Source organism: Schistocerca cancellata, chromosome 2 (genome assembly GCF_023864275.1).
Source record: "Schistocerca cancellata isolate TAMUIC-IGC-003103 chromosome 2, iqSchCanc2.1, whole genome shotgun sequence".
NCBI lineage: Eukaryota > Metazoa > Arthropoda > Insecta > Orthoptera > Acrididae > Schistocerca > Schistocerca cancellata.
Genome location: NC_064627.1, coordinates 492,523,737 through 492,551,182, shown reverse-complemented (window position 1 = coordinate 492,551,182; position 27,446 = coordinate 492,523,737). Strand labels below are relative to the sequence as shown.

Below are 27,446 nucleotides of genomic sequence, written 5' to 3'. Positions count from 1 at the left end.
GTTTTCTTTCTCCTGATAACGACGTCCTCCTGAGTAATCCCCGCCCGGAGATCCGAATGGGGGACTATTTTAGCTCTGGAATATTGTACCCAAGAGGACGCCATCATCATTTAATCATACAGTAAAGCTGCATGCCCTCGGGAAAAATTACGGCTGTAGTTTCCCCTTGCTTTCAGCCGTTCGCAGTACCAGCACAGCAAGGCTGTTTTGGGTAGTGTTACAAGGCCAGGTCAGTCAATCATCCAGACTTGCCCCTGCAACTACTGAAAAGGCTGCTGCCCCTCTTCAGGAACCACACGTTTGTCTGGCCTCTCAACAGATACCACTCCGTTGTGGTTGCACCTACGGTACGGCTATCTGTATCGCTGAGGCACGCAAGCCTCCAGTTGCAATGGTGATGCTTCACCTAGCAAAGAGGAATTCAGAACGCTACATTCCAAACCAATTGAAGGACATTTTTTTGTTTCTGAGCTCTGATCCAGTTTTGATGTTCCATGTTCTGTTTTGTTCTGTCTATGAATGTGCTGCGGAGGTCACATATTAGGGGTTTGCATTTACTTTTTGAAAGTTCCAGTAAAACCTACAGTTTTGAGCAGTGATTACCAGACCATCAATAATGATTTACTAGTGGCTCACAGGGACATTTTTGGTACTTGCTCTGGTTGGCTAACCTGATTGTTTCACTGAGCTCAGACCACTCTCATGACAATAGTTGCTTGTTTCTTCCACACAACTGCCACTGTCAGTTGAGAATACTACATTGTTGGTCTCATAGCTGAGTGTTGCATATGCAAGAGGTTGTGAGTGCTATATTTTTCATGTTTATATCAGACATTTGGTAATGTACACTCCTGGAAATTGAAATAAGAACACCGTGAATTCATTGTCCCTGGTAGGGGAAACTTTATTGACACATTCCTGGGGTCAGATACATCACATGATCACACTGACAGAACCACAGGCACATAGACACAGGCAACAGAGCATGCACAATGTCGGCACTAGTACAGTGTATATCCACCTTTCGCAGCAATGCAGGCTGCTATTCTCCCATGGAGACGATCGTAGAGATGCTGGATGTAGTCCTGTGGAACGGCTTGCCATGCCATTTCCACCTGGTGCCTCAGTTGGACCAGCATTCGTGCTGGACGTGCAGACCGCGTGAGACGACGCTTCATCCAGTCCCAAACATGCCTGTTGGAACAGCAAGTTCCCTTGCCGGTCTAGGAATGGTAGAACGATGGGTTCGATGACGGTTTGGATGTACCGTGCACTATTCAGTGTCCCCTCGACGATCACCAGTGGTGTACGGCCAGTGTAGGAGATTGCTCCCCACACCATGATGCCAGGTGTTGGCCCTGTGTGCCTCGGTCGTATGCAGTCCTGATTGTGGCGCTCACCTGCACGGCGCCAAACACGCATACGACCAGGCAGAAGCGACTCTCATCGCTGAAGACGACACATCTCCATTCGTCCCTCCATTCACGCCTATTGCGACACCACTGGAGGCGGGCTGCACGATGTTGGAGCGTGAGCGGAAGACGGCCTAACGGTGTGCGGGACCGTAGCCCAGCTTCATGGAGACGGTTGCGAATGGTCCTCGCCGATACCCCAGGAGCAACAGTGTCCCTAATTTGCTGGGAAGTGGCGGTGCGGTCCCCTACGGCACTGCGTAGGATCCTACAGTCTTGGCGTGCATCCGTGCGTCGCTGCGGTCCGGTCCCAGGTCGACGGGCACGTGCACCTTCCGCCGACCACTGGCGACAACATCGATGTACTGTGGAGACCTCACGCCCCACGTGTTGAGCAATTCGGCGGTACATCCACCCGGCCTCCCGCATGCCCACTATACGCTCTCGCTCAAAGTCCGTCAACTGCACATACGGTTCACGTCCACGCTGTCGCGGCATGCTACCAGTGTTAAAGACTGCGATGGAGCCCCGTATGCCACGGCAAACTGGCTGACACTGACGGCGGCAGTGCACAAATGCTGCGCAGCTAGCACCATTCGATGGCCAACACTGCGGTTCCTGGTGTGTCCGCTGTGCCGTGCGTGTGATCATTGCTTGTACAGCCCTCTCGCAGTGTCCGGAGCAAGTATGGTGGGTCTGACACACCGGTGTCAATGTGTTCTTTTTTCCATTTCCAGGAGTGTAGATAGGCCTAGTTTGATTTATACATTGATACTAAACTAGTTTTGTTTTAATGATGGCATGTTCAAGTAAAAATCAAAAAACTTATTACTTTCATTTGGAATGGGAAACTGATTACTTCTCTACCCAGGTGAAAGACAAATTTGTGTGTTTACTGTGCTGTTCAGTGTTAAAGTGTATCAGTTGGGAACCAAGGAAATGTCAAATGTCACTTCAAGGCTGTTCACCCAGGGACTGAAAAGGATTTCCCACTCAATTCTGCCCTAAAGAAAGAAAAGAAAATCCAAAGTTTATGCCCAACAATCAACTGTTTTAAACCGTTAGACAAGAATAAAGCAGCAAATGGGGCATCTTTGAGTTTTGAAGATTAGTACACAGAACAAGAAACCTACGAAGGTGGAGAATCTATCAAAACTGCCATGTTAGAAGCCACAGATTCATTATTTAATAGTTCCAAAAATAAAACTGCGATAATATCTGCTATGAAATCTGTACAGCTTTCTGAAACTACAGTAATGAGGAGGGTTATGGTTATGTTTTGATGTTACTTCACAACTTAAAATTGACTTTGATTGCTGCAGCTATTTTTCCCTACAATTTGTTGAATCAACTGATATAGTTGATACAGCTAAGTTGAACATTTTTGTAAGAATGGCTTTTGTTAAATTCAAAATAAGAAGGAGCTGGTAAAGATTATACCACAAACAGGATGTGCTACAGGAAAAGACATATTTGTAGTTAAAGATCTTATAAATTCTGAAAATATTCCTGTAAAGAACTTGGTGAGCTTGGCAACTGATGGAGCTCCTGCTATGGTAGGTGGAGAGAAGGGATTCATAGCCTCGTGTAGTAAAGACAGCAGCTTTCTGAAATTTCTATCTTACCATTATATAATACATCAGCATCACTGTGTAGATAGTTTTTAAGTATGAATAACTGTAAAAGCAGCGAACAAAGTTAGAACATATGCAATACAGAGATCCTTGTTCGAAGCACTGGCTGGTGACTAGATTGTTACTATGGTGATCTCCAACTTCAGACAGAAGTTCATTGTCTTAGTAGACGCAGAGTTTTACATTTTGAGTTGCTTCCTGAGGTAGTAGAATTTTTGAAAGTAAGAGGGGAATCCTTCTGTGAACTAGAAGATCCAATTGGGATGCAGGATTTTGCTTTGCTTTTCTTGCAGACATCACCGGAAAGTTAAATATCCTTAACTTGCAGCTTCAAGATAAGGATAAAGACATTGGTGGAACAATTGTAGGTATTGCTCTATTTTGAAGAAAGCTGAAAATGTGGAGGAAAAAAATATCATCCAAGGTAAGTACAGACACTTCGCCTGCTGGAAACAAACCCTTGAAAAGTAAGGCTCTTCAATGCCTTCTTACAATGCCAAACAATTCAATGAAATTATTTAAGATTTGAGTATTCAATTTGATTAATGCATCCAAGATTTCAAAAGCATTTCAGTTGTTGCACGGTTTGTGTTTGCCTTTAAATTTATCTGCATGTGTTGTGGAGCATTTTGTTTTTCAATAAGACAGTGCTACAGTGGACTTGGAACTAACTGATTTTCAAAATGGTGTACGATTAAATTTATTTTCTTCAAGCCCTGAAAATATTTGGCATCTTGTTCCTAAAGAAAAATACCCAATTTTGCTCCAGGTTGGTTTCAAAGTGAAGGCAGTGATCAGCTCTACCAATGTATCTGAAGTTCCTTTATCCAGTAGGCCTATGAAATTTATAAACACAGGCACAGAGACAGACTGACTGATGAACACCTGGGCAACTGTATTTGAATAACAATAACAACCACTACCTAATCTCCCCCCCCCCACCCCCCCCAAAAAAAAAAAAAAACAAAAAACGCACACTTGTTAATGGACGGCAAGAGTGCCATCCTTCTCATTAAAGACAATAATTCTGACAAAAATCTATTCTTACATTTGTTGTCTAGTACTAGCTGCTCTTCAATCTCTTTCTGATGTACTACAGAATTTTCATTTGCTTCTTATACACAGTTTAATTAAAATTCATTTCATATTTACTAGAAATGTAAGTTTACAGGCAATAAGCAAATGTAAGATTTTTTAAAGAAATTTTTATTTCTGTCCTAATTTCTTTTGTTAGCTCACAGTATGATCTAAAAATGCTATGGTAACTTACAATCTTCGTAAGTTTGGTGGCCATGAGTTTCAAGTTAAATGTAACCAGATGTTGGAGAGTTATGATGTGCGTATTTCATAGAAACTTGGAGCTGATTAGGAATAAATACATTAGCATATTATTCATGATATGAAGGTCAGCATGCATGAAGCTGTTGGCACTCAACGAAATTACATGTCCTCCCACCCCTATAAAAACATGCACACATTGTATACATTTTGTACCAGTCTCAACATAGAAAGCAAAATACAGTAGAAATATGTTAAAATGTGAGTTTTAGTTCAATATTAGTGTAATAGTTGATATTCTATTAACGCTTCTAGACATGGCAGCATACTTGAAGAAGTCACCAGAGAGTAGCCCATGTGCGCAATATGTTGTACTTGTTGACTGATAGTATCTTACCTATATGGTCAGCCAAGAAGCCCCTTCTTTGTAGCAGTCACATTATGGGGATACCTCCAAGCCAGTATGATATAAGTTTCCCTCCAGCAGAAGTAGTTGAAGGTGAGGTGTGTTCGTGTAAAATATTTACAGCTAGTACTTTATATGTTGCCTCTCTGCATTGTCAGACACAGCTTTGAATAGCTTATCTAGTATTTCATTTCAGGAGTGCCTCATTGTGCTTTTAACCAGCAGTTGGTAACAGCTTGATCTCTTGTTGTGACATAATATCACGTAGGGCCCCCACGAGCACATAGAAATGCAGCAGTACGACGTGGCATGGACTTGACTATGTCTGAAGTTGTGCTGGAGGGAACTGACACCATGAATCTTGTAGAGCTGTCCATAAATCCATAAGAGTATGAGGGGGTGGAGATCTCTTCCGAACAGTACATTCAAGGCATCCCAGATATCCTCAAAATATTTATATCTGGGCCTGACCAGGCAACATGTTTCCAATCAACAACAGTTGAATGTCGGTGTTGACGGGCCCAGGAGAGGCATAAAGCTTAGTGTTATGCAGTCATCAAGGGTACATGAGTGGGCCTTCATCTCCGAGAGCCCATACTGACGATTTTTCGTTGAATGGTTTGCACTATCCAAGAGCCCATACCCATGATGTTTCGCTAAATGGTTCACATACTGACACTTGTTGATGTCCCAGCATTGACGTGCAGCAATTTGTGGAAGGGTTGCACTGCTATCATGTTGAACGATTCTCTTCGGTCATCGTTGGTCCCATTCTGGCAGGATCTTTTCTGTCCGCAGCGATGTCAGAGATTTGTTGTTTTACTGTATTCCTGATATTCATGGTACACTCGTGAAATGGTCTTATGGGAAAATCTCCTCTTCATTGCTACCTCGGAGATGCTGTGTCCCATTGCTTGTGCGCCGACTATAACATCACATTCAAACTCACTTAAATCTTGATAATCTGTCATTGTAGGAGCAGTAACCAATCTATCAATTGCGCCAGACCCTTGTTCTCTTACATAGGCATTGCCGACCGCAGCGCCATATTCTGCCTGTTTACATATCTCTGTATTTGGAATATGCATGCCCATACCAGTTTCTCTGGCACTTCAGTGTATTATTGTCATAGGTGCAGGGTGACTCATTTGCCTTGATGAAGAGAGTGGTACTCAATGTGGATTTCACTTAGCTCCCTACAAACCTGAAGTAATACTTACATATATCTAGCTGTATAAGACTTGTGTCCAGATCTGACATGAAACAGAAGCCATGTGTAACCCATATATGGCCTTATTAAGGCATAATATAATCCTATATAGTCCAGTCTCTGCACCAAATTCCACATTATCTTGATGGAATTTTCATAGTTAACAGCAGCATTTATGATAGCTACTCCCCACTGCTGTCGCAGGTAGTTTTGTGGCCCAAGCTTCTGGGTCACCGAGAGAAAGACTCTGTATCTTGTCACAAAACTTTATAGGCAATAAATATAAACCATACAGATTGTGGATGAAAACATGGAAACACCAAAAAAACAACATGTTACAATGCCTAAAACAGTGTAGGAAAACTGTTGGCATTCGAAACAGCTTCCAGTTGTCTCAGAATGGATAAGTACAAGTCCTGTGTGGTTCTCAAGAGAATCTTACACCATTCTTTGTGCAAAATAGTGGTCAGTTTAGATAATGAAGATGGAGGTGGATAGGGATCACACACCCTTCTTACCAAAGAAGACCACAAAGTTACAGTAATATTGTTGGCCAGGGGAGAAACAGTTCATCCTCATGGTGACAAAACCTGTCCTGTACATTGTGAGTTGTCTTGTAACACAGCATTGCCATTGGGGGACTAACTGTGTCAAGGGATGTACATGATCAGCCAAACTGGTCCGCGGGTCCAAAGGTCGCTGGTGGTACTCACACTGACAGCTTCTGGTCTAGGAAGCATGCATAAGCTGTGACATCTGCTGATGTAACCCCTCTGAGCTTAGGCCACTTGGTATACCACTGCTCTGAGAGGATTTGCTGGTGTGTGTAGCATACAGCCTTTATACAAAATTTAGCATTTCCTTATTGACAATAGCTTCAGAGATGCTATGGTTCATAACCAAAAGTTCCTGTCAACCAAAATGCTAAGCACACATTTGTTTATTTAGAGCATAATTTTGTCACTGGTACATTTCTGTTTGGCATGGGGGGGGGGGGGGGGGGGACAAAGCTGTATCTCCTTCCCAGGTTTTGTATTTTTGCTAGTTTCCTTCGTGGGTACCAGATAGTAAGCACACTTGTATCTCCTGTTGCCCCAGTCTGAAGACATTTGAAAAACACAGTCCTTTCCACAAAACATCCTACAATTTAATCAGTCAGTAGAATCCTTACGAAAGCTTGCAGGTTCTCTTGGACAAAAAATTTTTGTGGCTACTGCATCTGAATTATTGATTTATGTGTTCTCTCTTTTGTATGCTAGACCAAACACACAGAATTACCTAGAGGGTTCCACATTGTTGTAGGTAGTTATGTTATTGTTTGGAATCACATGGGAAATGTTTTTCAAAGTTACTGGAAGAAAATAAATGCATTATACAAACAACGGAGACTCCAAGTAGGAATTTCAACAATATAGAAAAAGACTGATTGCTACTTACTGTAAAGATGACACATTAGATTGCAGACAGACACAATTAAGTCACTCACACAAAGCTTTCGGCCACAGCCTTCTTCAGCAAAAGAGAAACACATTCCATTCACACACACAAGCAAGCACACCTCGCGCACACATAACTGCCATCTCTGGCAGCTCAGGCCAGAACACTGCACCTGTTGGGATTGTAGTCCTTGCACACACTGCCAGCGGGCATTCCTCCCTCCCACCACCCATACACTACTATCTCTTTCCCTTCCCCACCCCCTCCAGATTGCTACTTCCATCCCACGTAATAGTTGCTTTCTGGCCCGAGCTGCAGGAGTTGGCAGTCATGCGTGTTTGAGGTGAGCTGCTTGTGTGCATGAATGGTATGTGTTTCTCTTTTGCTGATTAAGGCTGTGGCCAAAAGCTTTGTGTAGGGGTCTTAATTGTGCCTGTCTGCAGCTTAACATGTCATCTTCACAGAACAGAAAAAAACTGTCTCGGGGTTGCACAAAATAGGTTTATTTAATCTTCACATGTGACGAGATTCAACTGTTGTAGGCATCATCAAAGAATCGATAAAAATTCTTGCTGGTTGTAACCACGGCATCAAAATGTAATTAATAGTCCCATAGACCTTGGAGATAACAGCCAGATAGCCACTGTTAATGCTTCAATTACATTACTGACAAAATTCTTCCTACTTGTAACTGAGGTGTCAAACATGGTTAAGAGTCCCAAAGAACTGGTATCTAACAGCTAGGTAGCCACTGTCAGTGCCTCATTACATCACTCGTGAAGAAACTGTCCCATGAACACACATATGGTCTGTTTACAATGCTGTGAGCACATGCAGTCATGCTGGCATTACATCGCTTACTCACAGATTGTAAACAGATCATATTTGTGTTCATGGAGCAATTTCTTCAAGGGTGATTTAATGAAGCAATGACAGTGCCTATCTGGCTGTCACCTACCAGCTCTTTGGGACCCTTAATCACATGTGATGCCATGGTTACAAGTAGGAAGAATTTTATCGGTGATTGTATTTAAAGCTTTAATGTTGCTGTCTGGCTGTTACCTCCCAGTTGTCTGCCAGCATAGCTGAGTATTAACATGTTTGCCTTCCATGCAGCATGACTGGTTTTGATTCCTGGCCGGGTTGGAGATTTTTCTCTGCTTGTGGACTGGGTGTTGTGGTGTCCTCATCATCACTTCATCCCCATCAGTGGTGCGCGAGTCACCTAATGTGACATCGACTGCAATAAGACTCGCACTCGGCAGCCAAACTTCCCAAGATGGGGCCTTCCGGCCAGCAATACCATATGCTCATTTCATTTCATTTCACTTCCCAGTTCTATGGGACTCTTAATTACGATCGACACCTCTGTTATGAGTAGCAAGAATTTTTATCGATTGTCTGATGATGCCTAGAACAGGCGGCATCACATGTGAAGATTAAATAAATATTCATTGTGCAAACAAGACTATTTTTTTTGTTCTGAAGATCTGTTATGGTTGCTGCACCAGTGCCACTGCCTAGCCATGGAGTGGGGTGATTTTACAGTAATTAGCAGTCCGTCTTTTCTTACATTGTTAAAAGCATTATACTGTATTCATTAGTTATTAAAATTGTTTAAATATCATTTATTCCCCCTCAGGAAACACCGCTTTAACAAAACATTGTCCTTGTGGGTGAGGGGGTTTGTGTGCTCCAATGAAGTGGAGGGCTATGCCGGCGGTGGTTTAACTACCAGCAGGGTCTCCCAACCCGGGCAGGTCTCCATAGAGGATCCAGACAAAGTGTGTCTCACAATGTCCTGTCCACTGTCCTGTCCTGTCCTTTCCTATCCCATCCCATTCTATTCTATCCAATCCTATACACTCCCTTCCTCTCCTTTTTCTCCCTGTGATTGTTTGGCAGCAGAAACAGTCACCTAATGTGGACAGCAGAAGATCCTTGGAAACCAGGACAACGTTGATGTATGTAGGCCTTCCTGAGAAGGGATGGATAGTGTTCTGTAGTCGTGGTAAAGACAAGCTATCTGACGGATAAGGCCCTGAAATAAAACCTTGGCAGGTGTCCATGCCATGAGGTGGCAGCCCCACCAGGACACTCGGGGGCTGTGGGCTGATAACCCCCACCGCCAAAAAACACATATCACAGAAACTAAAAGCAGAAACAGCCGGATGGATCTTAAGGATAAGACCTTTGGCCTGAAAAGGAAAACCCATATTGGGTTTTGGAATGTAAGGACATTGAGAGAGGCAGCGAGGCTAAGACAGGTCGAGAAAGAGATGGAGAGCTATCAACTAGATACTAAATGAAATAAGGTGGCCAGAATCTGTGGAATTCCAAACACAAAATGATGGAGTGTTGCTGTATGCGGGTCAGACAGGTGAGGACGCGATGCATAGGAATGGTGTAGGGCTCTTACATTTAAAAGCAGCAAAAGGAGCTAACTGGAGTGCAGAATGGATAATAACCGTACACTTTAAAACAAATGTGTGATATGTCACCGTAATTCAATGCTATGCACCTACTGAAATAGCTAAAGGAGAATTAAAAGATGCATTTTATACAGAACTTAACAGAATCCTTAGACAAATAAAATTTTAGGGACATAAAAATTTTAATTGGTGACTTCAATGCAAAAGTTGGTTCAGAAAATGAAGGGCTTGAACATATCATGGGTGTGCATGGCGTGGGGATCAGGAATGTAAATGGTGAACTGTTGATAGATATGTGCGCTGAACGTTACCTAGTCATTGGAGGCAAATTGTTTCCACATCGTAACTGCCGTAAGATAATGTGGGTTCCTCCAGACGATGTTACCAAAAATCAAATAGACCACTTAGTCATAAGCCACAAGTTCCGACACTCTCTGTTAGATGTCAGAAATAGAAGAGGAGCAGACGTTGGAAGTGACCACCACCTAGTTTTGACAGAATTCAGACTGAAGATAGTGGCAAATAGAACAAAGTTCAATCACAGATGCAAGAAAATAGATGTGGCAAGATTAAAAGACCAACAGATCAAAGAAACATTTGCCCTTGAACTACAAAACAGATTCCAGGTCCTCTCTGAAGAAAACTTTATGGAAGAGGGAACTGAAACATGTATCTGGGTAGTACAGTGATGGAAGATGTTGGAGCTGGAGATGACGTGAAAAACTGCATTAAAAAGGCAAATGCTGCCTTCATACAATTGTATCCAATATCACGTACAAAACAAAAATCTGTATTTTTAATACAAATGTGAAGGCTGTCCTTCCGTACGCCAGTGAAAACTGGAAAATGGATAAAAAGATAACATCCCAGTTACAAAGCTTCATAAATAGATGTCTTCGACGCATCATGAATATTTGGTGGCCAGAAAAAATATGCAATGAGGAGCTCTGGCGAATAACAAACCAGATACCTGTAGAAGACCAGATACGAGAGAGAGAGTGAGGTTGGTTGGGGCACACCTTGAGAAAACCAGATGGAGCCATGGAAAAAAAGCATTGGAATGGAGTCCCCAGGAACAAGGATGAGAGGAAGACCAAGGGGCACATGGAAGAGGACAGTGGAAGGGGAAGCAAAAAGAGTTGGCAAGACTTGGGCAGAATTGAGGCAAATGGCCAAAGACAGAGACGAATAGTGAGTTCTCCTGGATGCCCTATGGCCCCGTAGGGGCCAAAGAAATTAGGTCAAGTTTAAATATCATTTATTGGTTTTCTTCTACTTTTTGAGATAGTTCTAGATGGATCTGTTTGGACCCTGAAGAAGTAAGGGGAATGTTCTCGTTTTGAGAATATGTAGTACCCTTAGATATACAGCACTTGTAAAATTCTCAGAATTTTCAAGATTGGTGTTTTACAGACAACAGAATTATAAAACATTTATAACTTTGCACAGAGCATAATTTAATAATTACAAAAGTTTTGCTTAAGAATCATGAGGTTAGTTGTATATGTAGAAGACACCTGGAGATATTGAAAGGTTTCATATAGTGTGTGTAATGGTAGCATAATTTAATAATTACAAAAGTTTTGCTTAAGAATCATGAGGTTAGTTGTATATGTAGAAGACACCTGGAGATATTGAAAGGTTTCATATAGTGTGTGTAATGGTATGACAGAAATTTTAAAACCAATTTTTAAAGTGTGAAATGTTTCTAGCGGCTGATGTGGAGATCCGAGATAAATTGAAAGAACTAAAGGTTGTTGAAGATTTCAAAGGAAGGATTACACAATCATTGATGAGAACAAGGAAAAGAAAGCAACAGAAGATGAGTAACTAGCTTTGAGAGATTGAATTTTGAAATTAGTAGAGGATCAACAGTCAAAAAGAAAAGACCTAGAAATACTAGGATAACACATGAGATACTCAGTTTAATTTACAAATATAGAAAATAGAAAAATGCTTTAAATAAAGGCAGTAGAAGGGAATATAGATATCTAAAAATGAAGAAATTGCTAAATGGCAAAGCTTGAGTCACTAGAGAAGAAATTCGAAGCTTTAGAGACACACATAACTGTTGGAAAGATCAATGTCATCCCTAGGAAAATCATAGAAAACTATGGCAGAAAGAGTAGCTCCAATATGAATATTAAGAGCTAAGGTGGCAACCTATTACTTACATCTACATCTACATCTACATTTATACTCCGCAAGCCACCCAACGGTGTGTGGCGGAGGGCACTTTATGTGCCACTGTCATTACCTCCCTTTTCTGTTCCAGTCGCGTATGGTTCACCGGAAGAACGACTGTCTGAAAGCCTCCGTGCATTCTCGAATCTCTCTAATTTTACATTCGTGATCTCCTCAGGAGGTATAAGTAGGGGGAAGCAATATATTCAATACCTCATCCAGAAACGCACCCTCTCGAAACTTGGCGATCAAGCTACACAGTGATGCAGAGTGCCTCTCTTGCAGAGTCTGCCACTTGAGTTTGCTAAACATCTCCGTAACACTATCACGGTTACCAAATAACCCTGTGACGAAACACGCCGCTCTTCTTTGGATCTTCTCTATCTCCTCCGTCAACCCGATCTGGTACGGATCCCACACTGATGAGCAATACTCAAGTATAGGTCGAACGAGTGTTTTGTAAGCCACCTCCTTTGTTGATGGACTACATTTTCTAAGGACTCTCCCAATGAATCTCAACCTGGTACCCGCCTTACCAACAATTAATTTTATGTGATCATTCCAGTTCAAATCGTTCCGCACGCATACTCCCAGATATTTTACAGAAGTAACTGCTACCATTGTTTGTTCTGCTATCATATAATCATACAATAAAGGATCCTTCTTTCTATGTATTCGCAATACATTACATTTATCAATGTTCAGGGTCAGTTGCCACTCCCTGCACCAAGTGCCTATCCACTGCAGATCTTCCTGCATTTCGCTACAATTTTCTAATGCTGCAACTTCTCTGTATACTACAGCATCATCCGCGAAAAGCCGCATGGACCTTCCGACACTATCTACTAGGTTATTTATATATATTGTGAAAAGCAATGGTCCCATAACACTCCCCTGTGGCACGCCAGAGGTTACCTTAACGTCTGTAGACATCTCTCCATTGATAACAACATGCTGTGTTCTGTTTGCTAAAAACTCTTCAATCCAGCCACACAGCTGGTCTGATATTCCGTAGGCTCTTACTTTGTTTATCAGGCGACAGTGCGGAACTGTATCGAACGCCTTCCGGAAGTCAAGGAAAATAGCATCCACCTGGGAGCCTGTATCTAATATTTTCTAGGTCTCATGAACAAATAAAGCGAGTTGGGTCTCACACGATCGCTGTTTCCGGAATCCATGTTGATTCCTACAGAGTAGATTCTGGGTTTCCAAAAATGACATGATACGGGAGCAAAAAACATGTTCTAAAATTCTACAACAGATCGACGTCAGAGATATAGGTCTCTAGTTTTGCGCATCTGCTCGATGACCCTTCTTGAAGACTGGGACTACCTGTGCTCTTTTCCAATCATTTGGAACCTTCCGTTCCTCTAGAGACTTGCGGTACACGGCTGTTAGAAGGGGGCAAGTTTTTTCGCGTACTCTGTGTAGAATCGAATTGGTATCTCGTCAGGTCCAGTGGACCTTCCTCTGTTGAGTGATTCCAGTTGCTTTTCTATTCCTTGGACACTTATTTCGATGTCAGCCATTTCTTCGTTTGTGCGAGGATTTAGAGAAGGGACTGCAGTGCGGTCTTCCTCTTTGAAACAGCTTTGGAAAAAAGAAGGGAAGCCTGAAAGGTGGAAGGAATACTCTGCTAGTTCAAAAAGTTTTAAGAAAGGTTAAGATGCTAATTTTAATGTTTCAGGTGTTGTACATAGTGCCCCCCCCCCCCCCCCCCCCCCCATACCACACCCATCTGAGTATAGTGCATAGAACATTCATTCAACCGTGTGAAACTGTCAGAAAAGTCCTTCTTTAGGATGTTGTTCAGTTTGTGTGTCACATTGGCCTGAATGTCAGTTACATTACCAAAGTATTGATACTTTATATGAATTTCCATACTTTGTCACTTTGTGGTAGGTTTGTATTGATAACACCAAATATTGTCATCACTTGACAGTTTTTTGCAGAAAACAAAGGTCCACAGTTTGCATTTCAATTAAGTCACACTGTACATCCATGCATTGTGCTTTTTGTCCAGGAGATGAGGTCTGTGGGATGAAATTTGCACAGTTTTCTGTTCTTCAAAACATCCTGGGAAAGATGTTGCTCCATTGCGACTTGTGATACAAAAGTGTTGACACACTACAGCCACTGCTTCACACTGCCTACTCACAAATGACTGGTCAGCTGTACATCTGTTGTTTACGGTTGTTAGTTCTGACTGTCCATGTGGTTACTGTGCTGACATTACTAGTGTATATATTGTTAGGTTAACAGCATTTTTTGCTAAAAACTGTATCATAAACTGTATGCAGTTTGTGTTCCAGAGGAGAAAACTTAGTGTCAGCTGCATTTGAATTTATTAATATAATCTCAGCAGTGCTAGATCAAGGCCAAATTTGTGTTGGTGTTTTGTTTGACTTACCTAAGGCTTTTATCTTGTTAACTACCCAATTTTAATAATGAAGCTACACTACTATGGAATTAGAGGAACAGTTCTCAGTATCATAAAGTCATTTGAAAACAAGCAGTGAAGGTGTCATGCAGACAAGGGAAGCACCTGTCAGAACTAGATGACATAGGACATGGTGTCCTACAGGGTAGTCTTTCAGGGACCTTCCTTACCTTCTAACACAGAAAGTGAAATGACAATATTTGAAAAGGATAGATTGCTACTTACCATATAGCAAAGATGCTGAGTTGCAGACTCAATCTGTGCTTTTTTATAGTATTGTCATCATTCCATCCTGGACTTTCCATTGTTAGAAAGTGAAATGACACTCTTTGCACGTGACACAACAAACATAATCATAAGACTGAGCTTATAGGAGGCCGTAACTAAAAGTAATCACTCACTGGCTTGAAGTGAACGGGCTACTTCTCATTTATTAGAAAACTAATACAATGCTGTTTAGAAACAACAGAAGAAAAAAATGAATTGACTAAATTGCAAGTGCTAGATGTAAGAGTAGTTGAAAGTACAAAATTTTTAGGGATAACTGTAGACAGTTGTTTAGGATGGGAAGATCGTATTGCCAACGTAAGCAATAAACTGAGTTTAGCTGCTTTTGCTCTCAAACAAATTAAGCTGCTAATAACTGGAGATGATCTACACATGGTGTGTTTTTCATACTTCAATGCTATAATGACCCATGGTACAGAAATCTGGGACCACTTGACAGATACAATTAAAATATTCAAACTAAAAAAGAGAGCAATCAGAATGATAGGAAACAAAAGAACAAGAGGCAGTTGCAAACCTCTGTGAGAAAAATACAAGATTCTAAATTTCTACAGTTTGTACACATATGAAATCCTGCTCTTTGCTTGGGATCATAAAGATAAACTCAACAAAAATGAAGCTGTACACCACCACTCACCACCACTGCTCTAGAAACTGCACGGAATTAAGAATTCTGCAGAAAAATACAACTCAACCTGAGAGGAGCAGTGGTTATGTGGCAATAAAGTTGTAAAACTGTTTACCACCACTCATCACTAATGCCAAATTGAAGGTTAAGTTGAAACATTTGATCACACAGCTATTATTATAAATTCCTTTATATTCAGTCAGTGAATTTCTTTCACATGAAACTGTCTGAAGTAAACAAGCAGAGTATTTTTTAAAAAATGTACATAAGAAGAGAGAAAAGGGAAAGTAAAATGATGTAAATTCTTAGCAGCATTTTTTTATCTAAATGTTGTAACTTTGGTACAGTATTACTGTTTTTAATTTTTTTTATTAATGTAAACATAAATGGATAGAATATGTATGCCATGTATGACTGGTTTGTGCCATATATATAAAATGATGTAACCATGGTATAGAATTATTGCAATTAAATTTTCTTTCATTTATGCACATAGAATACGTATGTCTCATAAAATCTGTTTGGATTACTGTATCTGTAATTACATAACTATTACAGTAATTTACAGAAGCGTTGTGGCTGAAATTTATTAGTCTTGTAAGCAAATCTGCAGTCTGAATCAGTAAAAGTAATGTATTTTAATGTAAAAGTGGAGAATAAATATGTACTCGGACATGCTCCATAGATGTACATCCTAAACTGCTTAATAAATAATTAAAAATGAAATCAGTCTTGGAACTTTTTCCATGGATATTTTATGAGGATTGTATAATGGATATAAACTTGAAGATAAAATTGTGGAAAGCAAAGCATAAGTGAATGAACATGAGATGCCTGATGTGATACTATAAAAAAAATTTGCCATGGTGCTGAAATATCAAAGTCCAAATGAGGCACCTGGAGCGGATGACATCCATCATAATTATTGAGATTCTTGGGAAAATATACCATGACAGGTCTCTTCCACTTGGTGTGCAAAATGTGAGAGATCCTAATTACTGCCATACTTCAAGAAGAATGTAACACTTCCATTTTGAAAGAAGATGGCCCTTGACAGGTTTGAATGTTGTGGAACCATCAGTTTAATAAGTCATAGTTGCTAAATACTGGCACAGACTATTTACACAAGAATGTAAAGATTGGTAAAAATCGGCCTCAGATGTGATAAGTTTGGTTTCTGGAGAAATGTAGGAACACGCAAAATGCAACTGACTCTTTGTCTTACATTTAGAGGAAAGACTGAAGAAAGGCAAAGCTACATTTATACCATTTGCAAATATAGAGGAAGCTTTTGACAAACTTGACTGGAATACACTATTTGAAATTCTGAAGCTAGTAGTGTAAACTACAGGAGGTGACACTTTATCTACAATTTGTACAGTAAACAAACTGCAGTTATGAGTCAGAGATATAAAGAAAGCTGTATGTCTACATGACAACTCTGCAGTTCATACTTAAATCTTGGGTATTAATAAGTGCTTCAACTGTATTTGGTCCTTTATTACTGTATCAGTACCAGTTTCGTGGCACTAAAAGCCATATCTTCAGGTGCCTGGCAGAGGGTTCATCAAACCACTTTCACTCTATTTCTCTACCATGCTACTCTCGAACAGTGCACAGAAAAATGAACACTCAAATCTTTCCATGTGAGCTCTGACAAGGATGTGAAACAGGGTTGTAGATAGAGTTCTGTATGGATATGAAAATGCTAGCTCCATCTGCACCACATCCACAAGTCCCTTTCCATATCTGCATCTGCAAATTTTTTTTCTGCATCTGCATCCACACATATTAAAATATTGTAAATCACTTTATCCTCTCAGTATGCTGAGCTTCTGATGGCAAGCTTGTGCCAGGCCTGCATTTTTATCTAACGAAGCTGGACCTCATAATTTATGTTCCATAGACTAAGAATGTAGAGGCTAATGATGACTGTATTCTGATACAACATATTCTGTTATATTCTCATTTCCTTAATGTACAACTTTGTGTGGTAATTCCTGAAACAGATTTTGGGAAATTTTCTGAAGAATATTTTCTCAACATGGGGAAGTCAAATGAAAAATGAACTTGTTGTCATTGTCTTTCATACTGTTAAATGTTAGCCACATAGTTCATATATCAAATGTCCATTAATTCACCATAGTGTTAAATCATGTTATTGTGTTACAATTTTTGATGTAATATCATTGCATTGTGCACTTGTAAATATTTCTAAGTAAAGTATTGATAATGTCACCAATTTTATACCATTGTCTATGTGATGTATGACAACAATATGATGAAAAGGACAGGTTGCTACTCACCATATAGAGGAAACATTGAGTCACATGTCACAGACCAGAATAAGAAAAGATTGTTATGTATTTGAGCTTGCAGCCCAAAGCGCTTCTTCTTCAGTAGAAAACACACCCACATTTACACAAGCACAACTCACTTTCAGATGACCACAGTCTCTGGACACTGAGGCCAGACTGTGTACAGCAAATGTACCTGTTGGGAGAAGCAATCTGTGGGCGGTGGGGGTAAGGAGAAAGCTGGGGCGAGAAGGGTGAGGGATTGCAGGGTGGGGGTGGTGGTGGTGGTGGTGGTGTGTGTGTGTGTGTGTGTGTGTGTGTGTGTGTGTGTGTGTGTGTGTGTATGTGTGTGTGTGTGTAGTGCTGTTTGTGGGAGCATGCAGGAACGTGGTAGGGAAAGGAGCAGTAGAGAGGTTTAAAGGGGGGGGGGGGGTTGGGGGTGCGAGCTGGAAAGGAAAGGAGAGGAGGGGAAAAAGACTTGTGGGTGTGTTGGTGGAATAGAAGGCTGTGTAGTGCTGGAGTGGGAACAGTGAAGGGGATTGGTGGGTAAACAACAACTACTAGCAAAAGTTGAGGCCAGGGGGTTAAAGGAAAGTAGTACATATTGCAGAAAAACTTCCCGTTTGCGCAGTTCCAAAAAGCTGGTATTTGTAGGATGGATCTAGATGACACAAGCTGTGAAGCAGTCATTGCAATGAAGCATGTTTGTTGGGCAGCATGTTGAGCAACAGGTGGTAATTTGGCCACAGTTTGTGTGGGCATTCTGATGGCTTATTGGTGGACAGGCCCACATAGAAACCAGCACAGTGGTTGCAGCTTAGATTGTATATCACATGACTGATTTCATAGTAGTCTTGCCTCTGATGGAGTACATGATGGCTGTGACCGGACTGGGTTAGGTGATGGCGGGGAGGATATATGGGACAGGTCTCTGCACCTAGGTCCATTGGAAGGATACGACCCATTAGGCAAGGAGCAGGGGTGGAGTAGGGATGGACAAGGATACTGAGTAGGTTTGGTGGGCAATGGAATACTACTGTGGGAGGAGTGAGCATGATAATGGGTAGGATATTACTTATGACAGGTAATGATATGAGGTAGCACAAACCTTGGTGGAGAATGTGATTCAGTTGCTTGAGTCCTAGATGGTACTGAGTCACAGGGGGGAGTGCTCCTTTGTGACCAGACGATGTGAATGTGGTTCTGTGCTTTTGGTTGGTATGTTTGATATGGATAAAGGTACTGATGTGGCGATTTTTGAGATTTAGGTTAACATTAAGGAAGGTGGCTTGTTGGCTTGAGGAGGACCAGGTGAAGCAAATGGAGGATTGAGGAGAAGGTGCTGAGGATCTGGAGGAATACGGATAGAGTGCTCACCATCAATCCAGATCACAAAGACATCGCAGTGAACCTGAACCAGCTTACGGGTTTGGGATTCTGGGTGGTTAGGATGGATTCTTCTGGATGGCCCATGAATAGATTGGCAAAGAATGCTGCCATTTGGGTGCCCCTTGCTGTATCATGGATTTGTTTGTAGATGAGGCATTTTAAAGATGAAGTATTTGTGGGTGAAAATATAGTTGGTCATGGTGACCAGGAAAAAGGTTGTAGGTTTGGAATCAGTCAGGCATTGGGAAAGGTAGTGTTCAATAGCACCAAGGCTGTGGGTGTTAACGGCATAAGAGGGAGGTAGCATCAATAGTGATGAGTTGTGTATGGTACATAAAAAGGAGTCAGATCATGACATGATGAATCCAGTAACTGGAGTGTCCTACAGCAGCCATCAATTCACATTGTGACTGCTTTCAGTACTTATTTGAATGACTTGCATTAATGTAAATTAAACAGGATGGACTCAGACTTAAGGCAGTTGCTGGTGCAATGGAAGCAGGATGTACTTGTACTTGTGTGGAAAATCAGGAAGACTGCTATGTCACCATCATAATTGATTGCAGATGTCAACAGTGCATCTACTGTTTGTGGATACCACTCCTTCAAGCAAGTATAGTGGCATTCCTTCCTGGACAAGTAATAGTAATTACCTAAACAATAACAATACTTTTTATGGGTCTTTTTCAATGAAAAATGGATGGAAATAGTAATAATGAAACTACCATTTAACTTTTAACCATGAAATAATCATTATTGATCAGATAACTACTGATGAGCTACTGAGTCAAAGTGGGAAATCAGAATTTTATAGCATAATACGTCTAAGAGAAGGTATCAGGTGACAGAACAAATCATCAGTTTAGTAGTGAAAAAAGTGTAGGGATAAAAATTGTAGACAGAGACCAAGGCTTGAATGTAGTAAGCAGGCTCTAATGGCTCTAGGTTTCAGTAGATACAGAAAGATAAAGAGGCTTGTGCAGAATAGGCTAGCAAGGAGAACTGCATCAAACCAGTTTTCAGACTAAGAACCACAACAACAACACAGAGCAGCTGTTATGAGACTGTTTCTTCCTCCATCATATCATCCACTCGTGCAATTTCTATGACCTAAGCCTCCATAAGTCCCCTTCACACTTCCTTACCTTTGCTCCCACATTTCCTGTCCTCGTATCTCACAGCAGTCCAACCTTGTCCAAACATTATGCTCTTGTTTTCTACACACATTACTTCTTTCTCCCTCTCCCTCTTCCTCTTTTTTCCCTGTCTCTCTTTCAACATGTTTGTGAATGTTACCTTTGTCAGTCACTATTTTGCTTCTCTGTTAGAGATCAACATGTGTCCTCTACTATCATCCGTCTTGTAACCACCTTTATCCATCCTTGCCTTGTATATTGTACACCCTTTTAGCGACACATTTTGTTTCGTCTGCTCTCTCCTCCCCACTCAGACTGAGCAAGCTAGCATAAACAGCCCTTGTCCATCACCAGAGATGAGTGTATTTGGTTACTGTTATGTATGTCAGTATGACAGTATATATTTAAAGAGGTAAAAGAACAGTAGTTCAAAAGCTAGAAAGTTCATTGTATAGTTAAATATTTCTACACACCTAGCTTTAATCATCTACAGAAGAGTAGTTTGTCATCAATTTGTTATGTTGTATAATTCTTTATAAAGTCAGAACTTCTGAAAAGGGGTTATTTATTTATTTATTTCATTCGTTTTCTGTAGACCCATTAGCGATGAATCGCTTCAGTGTAGAATGTGACATTTACATAGATTTGAGACATTTGTTTATAATAATAGGTTGTACAATGAATAATATATTACATAGAAAAAAATGTTTACAAAAGAATTGTTTTTGTAAAAAGTTACACATTACTTTGAACAGACTTACAATAGATCAAAATCAATTCACATATTCCCATACATAAATTCGTCCAGTGAGTAAATGGTTTTACTTAGAAGATATTGTTTAAGTTGATCTTTAAATGTAGTTGGATCAGTAACTGACATTTCTATTGCCTGAGGGAGAGCATTAAATATTTTTATGCAAGAGTAGTGTGCTCCTTTTTCTACCATACTTAGATTCTTTTGTTCAAGATGTAGATCATTTTTTACCCTAGTGTCATAGTTATGATACATGCTGTTCATTTAAAAAAGGGAATGGTTTTTACACAAGAAACACATGAGAATGGCTGACTCCTCCATTTGTGTATAATGGTTAATCAGCAGTAATAGTCTTTTTTTCTTTCATCTCTTTTCTGTGCTTAATGTATCTGTAACTTTCTTTTATAATGAATAATTGCTTTGTGTGTTAGGTACAATGTGTGTATGTGTTTTCCCATTTGGATGTAACATGAAATTTTAAACATTTTGGAGCATTTCAGCCATTCTTTTCTCTCATTATTTCATGCAAATACATCAATGACAAAATTATTGAGTACTTGGAAACAATAAACAACAGTGTAATGTAAGTACTTTGCTAGAGAATGTCCTTTTATATCTATGGGTACTGACCTATTAAAAACATTTTATGTACTTTACTGCAACATTTTATTGCTAAAAGATGGTTATGTGTGTTGTATGGCAGATGTTTTGACAGCTGCTCATATGTTTTTGTGAATAATGTTGCATAGACCAAAATTTTTGATATGTCTACAGTTTAAAATAATATAAGTGTTAATGATTTTGCATGTAATTTGAGGCCCATCTGTCAGATATTACAATCTTGCAGCATGAGGAAAGAATCCAGTGAGGATACTCTCCTCCTTCCAAAACTGTCAGTAGTTTTTAATAACTGTACCTTACTGACGGAATTAAATCTATATACATCAGTCAAGGGCGGCTGGAGTTAGCAGAGTCTCTATTATTAGCATTGAATGCTATTCTGCATTATGTGTAGTACAGTCATCATATTCACAGCTCTACAGATGTATCTATGTATTTGTATTATGAAATATCACAAATTTAATGCCATTGTGTGGTTTTTTTCTCTTTTATATTTTACTGTTTCAGATTTATCCTTTGCTTTGACTTGAAATTATAGCAAAAATTTATAAAAAATCATTTACAGAACTTGATTTATAAAATTTGTTTCCAATCATCTACAGTTGGATTTAGATTTTTTGTAAGAAGAATGACTGAGTCCTCAGAAGAAGATTCATCACCTTTGATTGGAGTAATAAATGAAGGCACTAATACTGCAAGTTTTGTGGTATGCTCTGTGAAAGTCAGTCTCAATTTATAAAACACTGTTGTTTGATTTCATTCTTTGCTTTGTATCATTGTGCAAGACTGTTGCATATTTGCAGCTGATTAGTTCAAAGACATGGGAGGAAATTGTGTACCATACAGAAAGAATTAAACAAATATGTCCTCATGAGGGTTGGCAGGAGCAGGATCCAATGGAGATTATTGATCTTGTTAGAAAATGCATCAGTGAAACTCTTCTCAAAATGGAAGAACAGGGTATTGACATAAGTAGAATAGTGACCCTTGGTATAACAAATCAAAGGGAGACATCCATTCTGTGGGATTCAACAACTGGCCAGCCACTTTACAATGCAATTGGTAAGCCTAATGTTTTATTCTGACTCTGCAGTATTGCAATGTATCCTGGAATGGTATGGTTCTTGCACTTAGATTTTAAAATAGTTGATATGTCACCTGATGATAGAACATTTCTTTCTCTTTTCAGTTTGGTCTGACATACGGGCAGTATCATTAATAGACAATGTTTTGGCAAAAGTTCCTGACAACGACAAAAATGCATTGAAACCTATTTGTGGCCTTCCCATTAGTACATTATTTAGTGCCCTGAAAATAAGGTGGATGATAGAAAATGTGCCTGAAATTCGAAAGGCAATTAGGGAACAAAAGTGCATGTTTGGCACTGTTGATACCTGGATAGTATGGGTAAACTTTGACATTTTTAAATAATATTGCAACAATAATAGCCTTATGTATACCAACATTTTGTTTGCAAAGTACCAAAAATACAATTCCAATTTTAGATACTTTTAATTTGTCAATTGTCTCCATATTTTTAAAAAATTAAGTAGACAAAAGAGTTGTGAACTTTGTATTAAATTTTAACTGCCTTTAGCTAAACAATATTATCCACACAAGTAATCAGAAATAAAATAAAGAGGATGACAGTTTATCTACAACTTGTGGTATGGTACTGCAGTTCAACAACTGAAGGACTTGAAAGGAAGGCAATAGTTGACAAGGCAGCAAGACAGGGTTGTAGCCTATTCCTAATGGTATTAAATTTGCACATCGAGTGAGCAGTAAAGGAAGCTAAGGAGAAATTTGCAAAGGAAATTAAAGTTCACAGAGATGAAATAAAAATTTTAAGGATGGTCCTTGACATTGTCTTTCTGTCAAAGATAGTAAAGGATTTAGAAGATCAGATTAATGGAAATGATTCTGTTTTGAAAGAGTTTGTAACAATAACATCAACAAAAGTGAAACAAGGCCACTGGAATGTAGTCAAATGAAATCAGTTGATGCTGAGGGAATTTGTTTTGGGAATGTGACACTAGTTAGTAGATGAGTGTTCCTGTTTGGCAACACACTAAGTGATGACTGCAGGAATATAGAGGATATAAAATTTGGACTGGTAGAAACAGTGGAAACGTTTCTGAAACAGAAATTTCTTAACACTGAATATAAATTAAAACATTTTATGCATTTATGCATATTCCTTCTTCATTCTAGGTTAATTACTTGAAGACCTTTTCCAAGGCTGTAGAAAATAATTTAAGTGAAACGGAATCTCCCTATCTAACTTCTTTCTCCATTATGAATTTTTCACTCTAGTGGGGTAATTGAATGGAATCCTTTCAAAATATGCCTCATTGTTATGGGACCATGTGTTTGCATATTGAAAACATCATATTTCATCCCACTATATATTAAATACGTTATTGTATTTTATTTATTATGTCAGTATGCAAGCGTATTGGCATATCGCTGGCTTAGTTGTGGAGAATCTTTGTGGGCAGCCGCGTCTGTAGAGAGTCGAGCACAGGACATGGGACTCTTACGTTGTGTAGTGTGTAGCTCTGCATGTAAGAAGCATTGTTAGTATTCAGGTTGAAGTGTTGCTACAAGTGCTATTACAGTAAAGTGATTAAACATGGAAGTAATTCAGAAGAAAGTGCATCAAGATGTAATTAAAAAATGAGCAGTGCCGCTGATAACGTATTTGTGTATCCTCTCGTTGCGTGTCGCACAGTATCAATCATCCATGCCATGTTCGGTCTCACCAACAATGAACAAATGTGAAAATGTGAATCAGTAATACTATTTACCACAAAAGAGTGCAATCAAGTGCAAGTGATTTTTAGCGAGCGTGAGGACCTGTGTTCGATCATCGTGATTCCGCATTGTCAACAATCAGCCGCTCCGCGACGGTTACGCGCACGCTCGTACAAGTGAGAACTGAGAACTGAAAAATTAACTTTACGAACAGTGTTATATCATTACTAGTGACAAAGAGGACTATTACCAGGTATCTGTATGTGTGACGAGTGTAAGAACTTGCTTTCGATCATTCGGCTTCTGCATCATCAACAATCACCTGCGTTGTGTCTGTTACGCGTATGCTCATCTGAATTATATTTTTGGACTGTTAATCATCAAGATTGTTAATTAGGATAAACATTTACAATTTAGAGTGTAAACAGTGCAACCTGTGGTTTCCATATCGTCTCATAATATAGACGCTCATACCAGACATAGAACAGTGTTGTGTTTTAACATTGAGTGGCTCCCCTAAACCCGCTTGCATATTTCGATAGATAATTTCAGGCAAGCCAACAGCCAGCTGTGGTGCAGAACAATACAACCGCCACGGGATTGCCAGGTATGTGGTGTGGACAGGGCGCATGGTCACAAACGAGAAGTCAGTATAAGGAACCACCCCACCCATTCGTACTCGCGGGCGTGTTACAAGTAGTCACAGGTTCTTGCCAGGAATATTTATTATTAGTATCTGTACCTTCATATAATTGGCTCATCAGTCAATCAAATAATTTGTTTCTTTTCATTGCTATAATATCAACCAGAGATAGACTTCATTACTTCTTTGTTGATTTAGTGTCAGAGATGAATTATTCTTTTTCTCAACACCTGAGGTACCATTTTTCTTTTTCTCAACACCTGAGGTACCATTTAACTTAAGACTTCTGTTAAATTATTTTTCACAATCTTTAATACAACTCTACATATACGTCTCTGTGGATCCTCTGCAAATCACACTTAATTGCCAGGCAGGGGGATCAAACCATTTTGACAATGTGATTCTTCAACTTCTCCCGGTGTGTTTCTTGCTTGAACAGTCCACGGGTGTACTGCCGGTCCATAGTGTCCAACGGGCACAATATTTCGGCAATCAGACGTATCGCCATTGTCAGGTGTGCTGACGAACTGAGCTCCTGTGGGCTGGTGTCCGTCCGTCCTAAATCCCCTTCCCCCGCGAAGCGTTTTCCGTGGTCCACGCCTGCGGCCACACGTTGGCGGTCGCTGAGAGGCTGGCATTGGCATCTGTGGTGGCACCAGTGTAACTGCCTCGTCCTCCCTGGTCGGTTGTTCATTTTCTTTGTTGAACCTCTTTTTAATTAGACACAGTGCTAGTTCCCATGCCTTGCTGAGGTTATAGCCGCAATCTCTGTTGATCAGTCCGTCCCTGTGTAAGGGGTCCGTAGGCCCTTACTATAAGTTTGCACTCGGCACAGGTCGATAGGGCAAACAATCGATAGTGTCGTGTTGCGAGAGCGAGTGTAGAGTTGAGTCAGTCCCACGTTGCGGGCTGAGCGGTGTGGAGGCCTGTTGTTGTAATGCAAGGCTTTACCGACAAAGGGAGTGGCCATCGCCGCGGTTTAACCCCTTTGTGCTAGAATGATATTGGGAAAGTGAAGAAGTATAGTTACGAGAGTGATCAGTGATATTTCTGTGCCGATATTTTGGTTTCGCGTCTACCGCGCCGGCATCATTTTGGATTGCAGTGTTGGATTGCAGTGATTGTATTAGCGTGTGACGATAATGAATAACGAAGAGGCCTGTGCTGAGATTAGCCGTAATTAAATATGTATGACGAAGGCAGTGGCTGTCTCCTTCGTTTTGTGTTCTTGAGACGAATATAGGTTCTTGATTAGTGGAACTGTGTTGGTGTTCTTCTTGTTACCAGACATTTCATTATTACAGCATTTGAGAAGAACAAACTGGAAAGTAACAACTCCGTAGCAGTCAATTCCGATTGCCAGCCCCATTAGGTACACGTCACATTAATTAATAATTATTGGGCTGCTATTCGATCAGATCAGGTCGGGTCGAAAATTATAAATCGGCGGTGTTACACCTTGACTTCCCGTGAAAGGACAAGTGCAATTTTCTGACGAATCATAAGAACAATAGGTAATTTTATCTTGCTCAATGCGAGAAAATATTTTTCAATTTCAAGACAGAGTATAAACTTTGAAATCGCGACAAGAAACAGTGCATTTTGAACAATACGAAGTAATAGCATCTTACGATTGTGACTAAACTGTTTTTTTTTTCTCGCCATATTAGATCAAAATAATAGTGTCGATAAACTGTGTTATAATGTGCAAACGCGTAAATCCGCACGAAAAACTGTGAAAAGTGAACACCAAAGAAAGACACGTGTGAACATACAACAGCAAAACGAAGTAAGAATTAGTCACGAAAGCTTTAAAGAAGTGTTTAGTGGTAATATTGTGACCGAAATTACTCTTTGAATGACGAAAATCGAGCAAATTCATGTGGACCCATAAACTGTTATGCAGGCGACAATTTATTGTGGCGACGCAATTGTTGAGTGACGTCACGCAGACCTGTGCAGCAGCCACGCCAAAGAGTTTCGTTCCGCGAGGTGATTTCACACGTCATCCCAACTACCTGTGCAAGGAGTAGGTCAAGCACAGACGCACTACACCGACGGATCTTCAGCGCGACTTCGAGACACCGATCGCCATCCCGGCATCTAGCGGCCGAACTACAAACTACGCCCGCCTGAAGCGCCACGGAGCGGCCGGCTGAGAACTACGACGTCTCGCCACGGATCTTCAGCGTGACTTCACACGGCTTCGGCGGCAGTACAGCACCACGCCCACTTCAAACGTCAAACATCGCGGCAGTACAGCGCCACGCCCACTTCAAACGTCAAACATTGCGACTCGTGGTAACGTCAGTTGGTGAGTGAAGACGACTGGTTGGCATAACATTAAATTGCAGTGTGCAGTCTTCGCGGTAAATAAACAATTTTAAACTGAGTTTCACATTAGGAAAAGTGCCCAATTACAGTAATTTCTGAAAAGTTTGCGAAACATACTCTGAAATATAGCGTAATTATTGATGCATGCTTCACTGTCTAAATGGTG

General features: G+C 40.3%; 1 protein-coding gene across 1 annotated transcript in view; it reads left to right on the top strand.

The window, feature by feature from the left end:
• Nucleotides 1-22,174: 22,174 nt before the first annotated feature.
• LOC126155594 (glycerol kinase-like) overlaps nt 22,175-27,446 on the top strand; it is a 188,905-nt gene continuing 183,633 nt past the window's right edge. The window contains exons 1-3 of the mRNA XM_049916239.1: nt 22,175-22,267; nt 22,365-22,608; nt 22,736-22,953. Of these exons, the coding sequence (XP_049772196.1) occupies nt 22,175-22,267; nt 22,365-22,608; nt 22,736-22,953 (555 nt within the window). The remainder of the gene's footprint in view (nt 22,268-22,364; nt 22,609-22,735; nt 22,954-27,446) is intronic.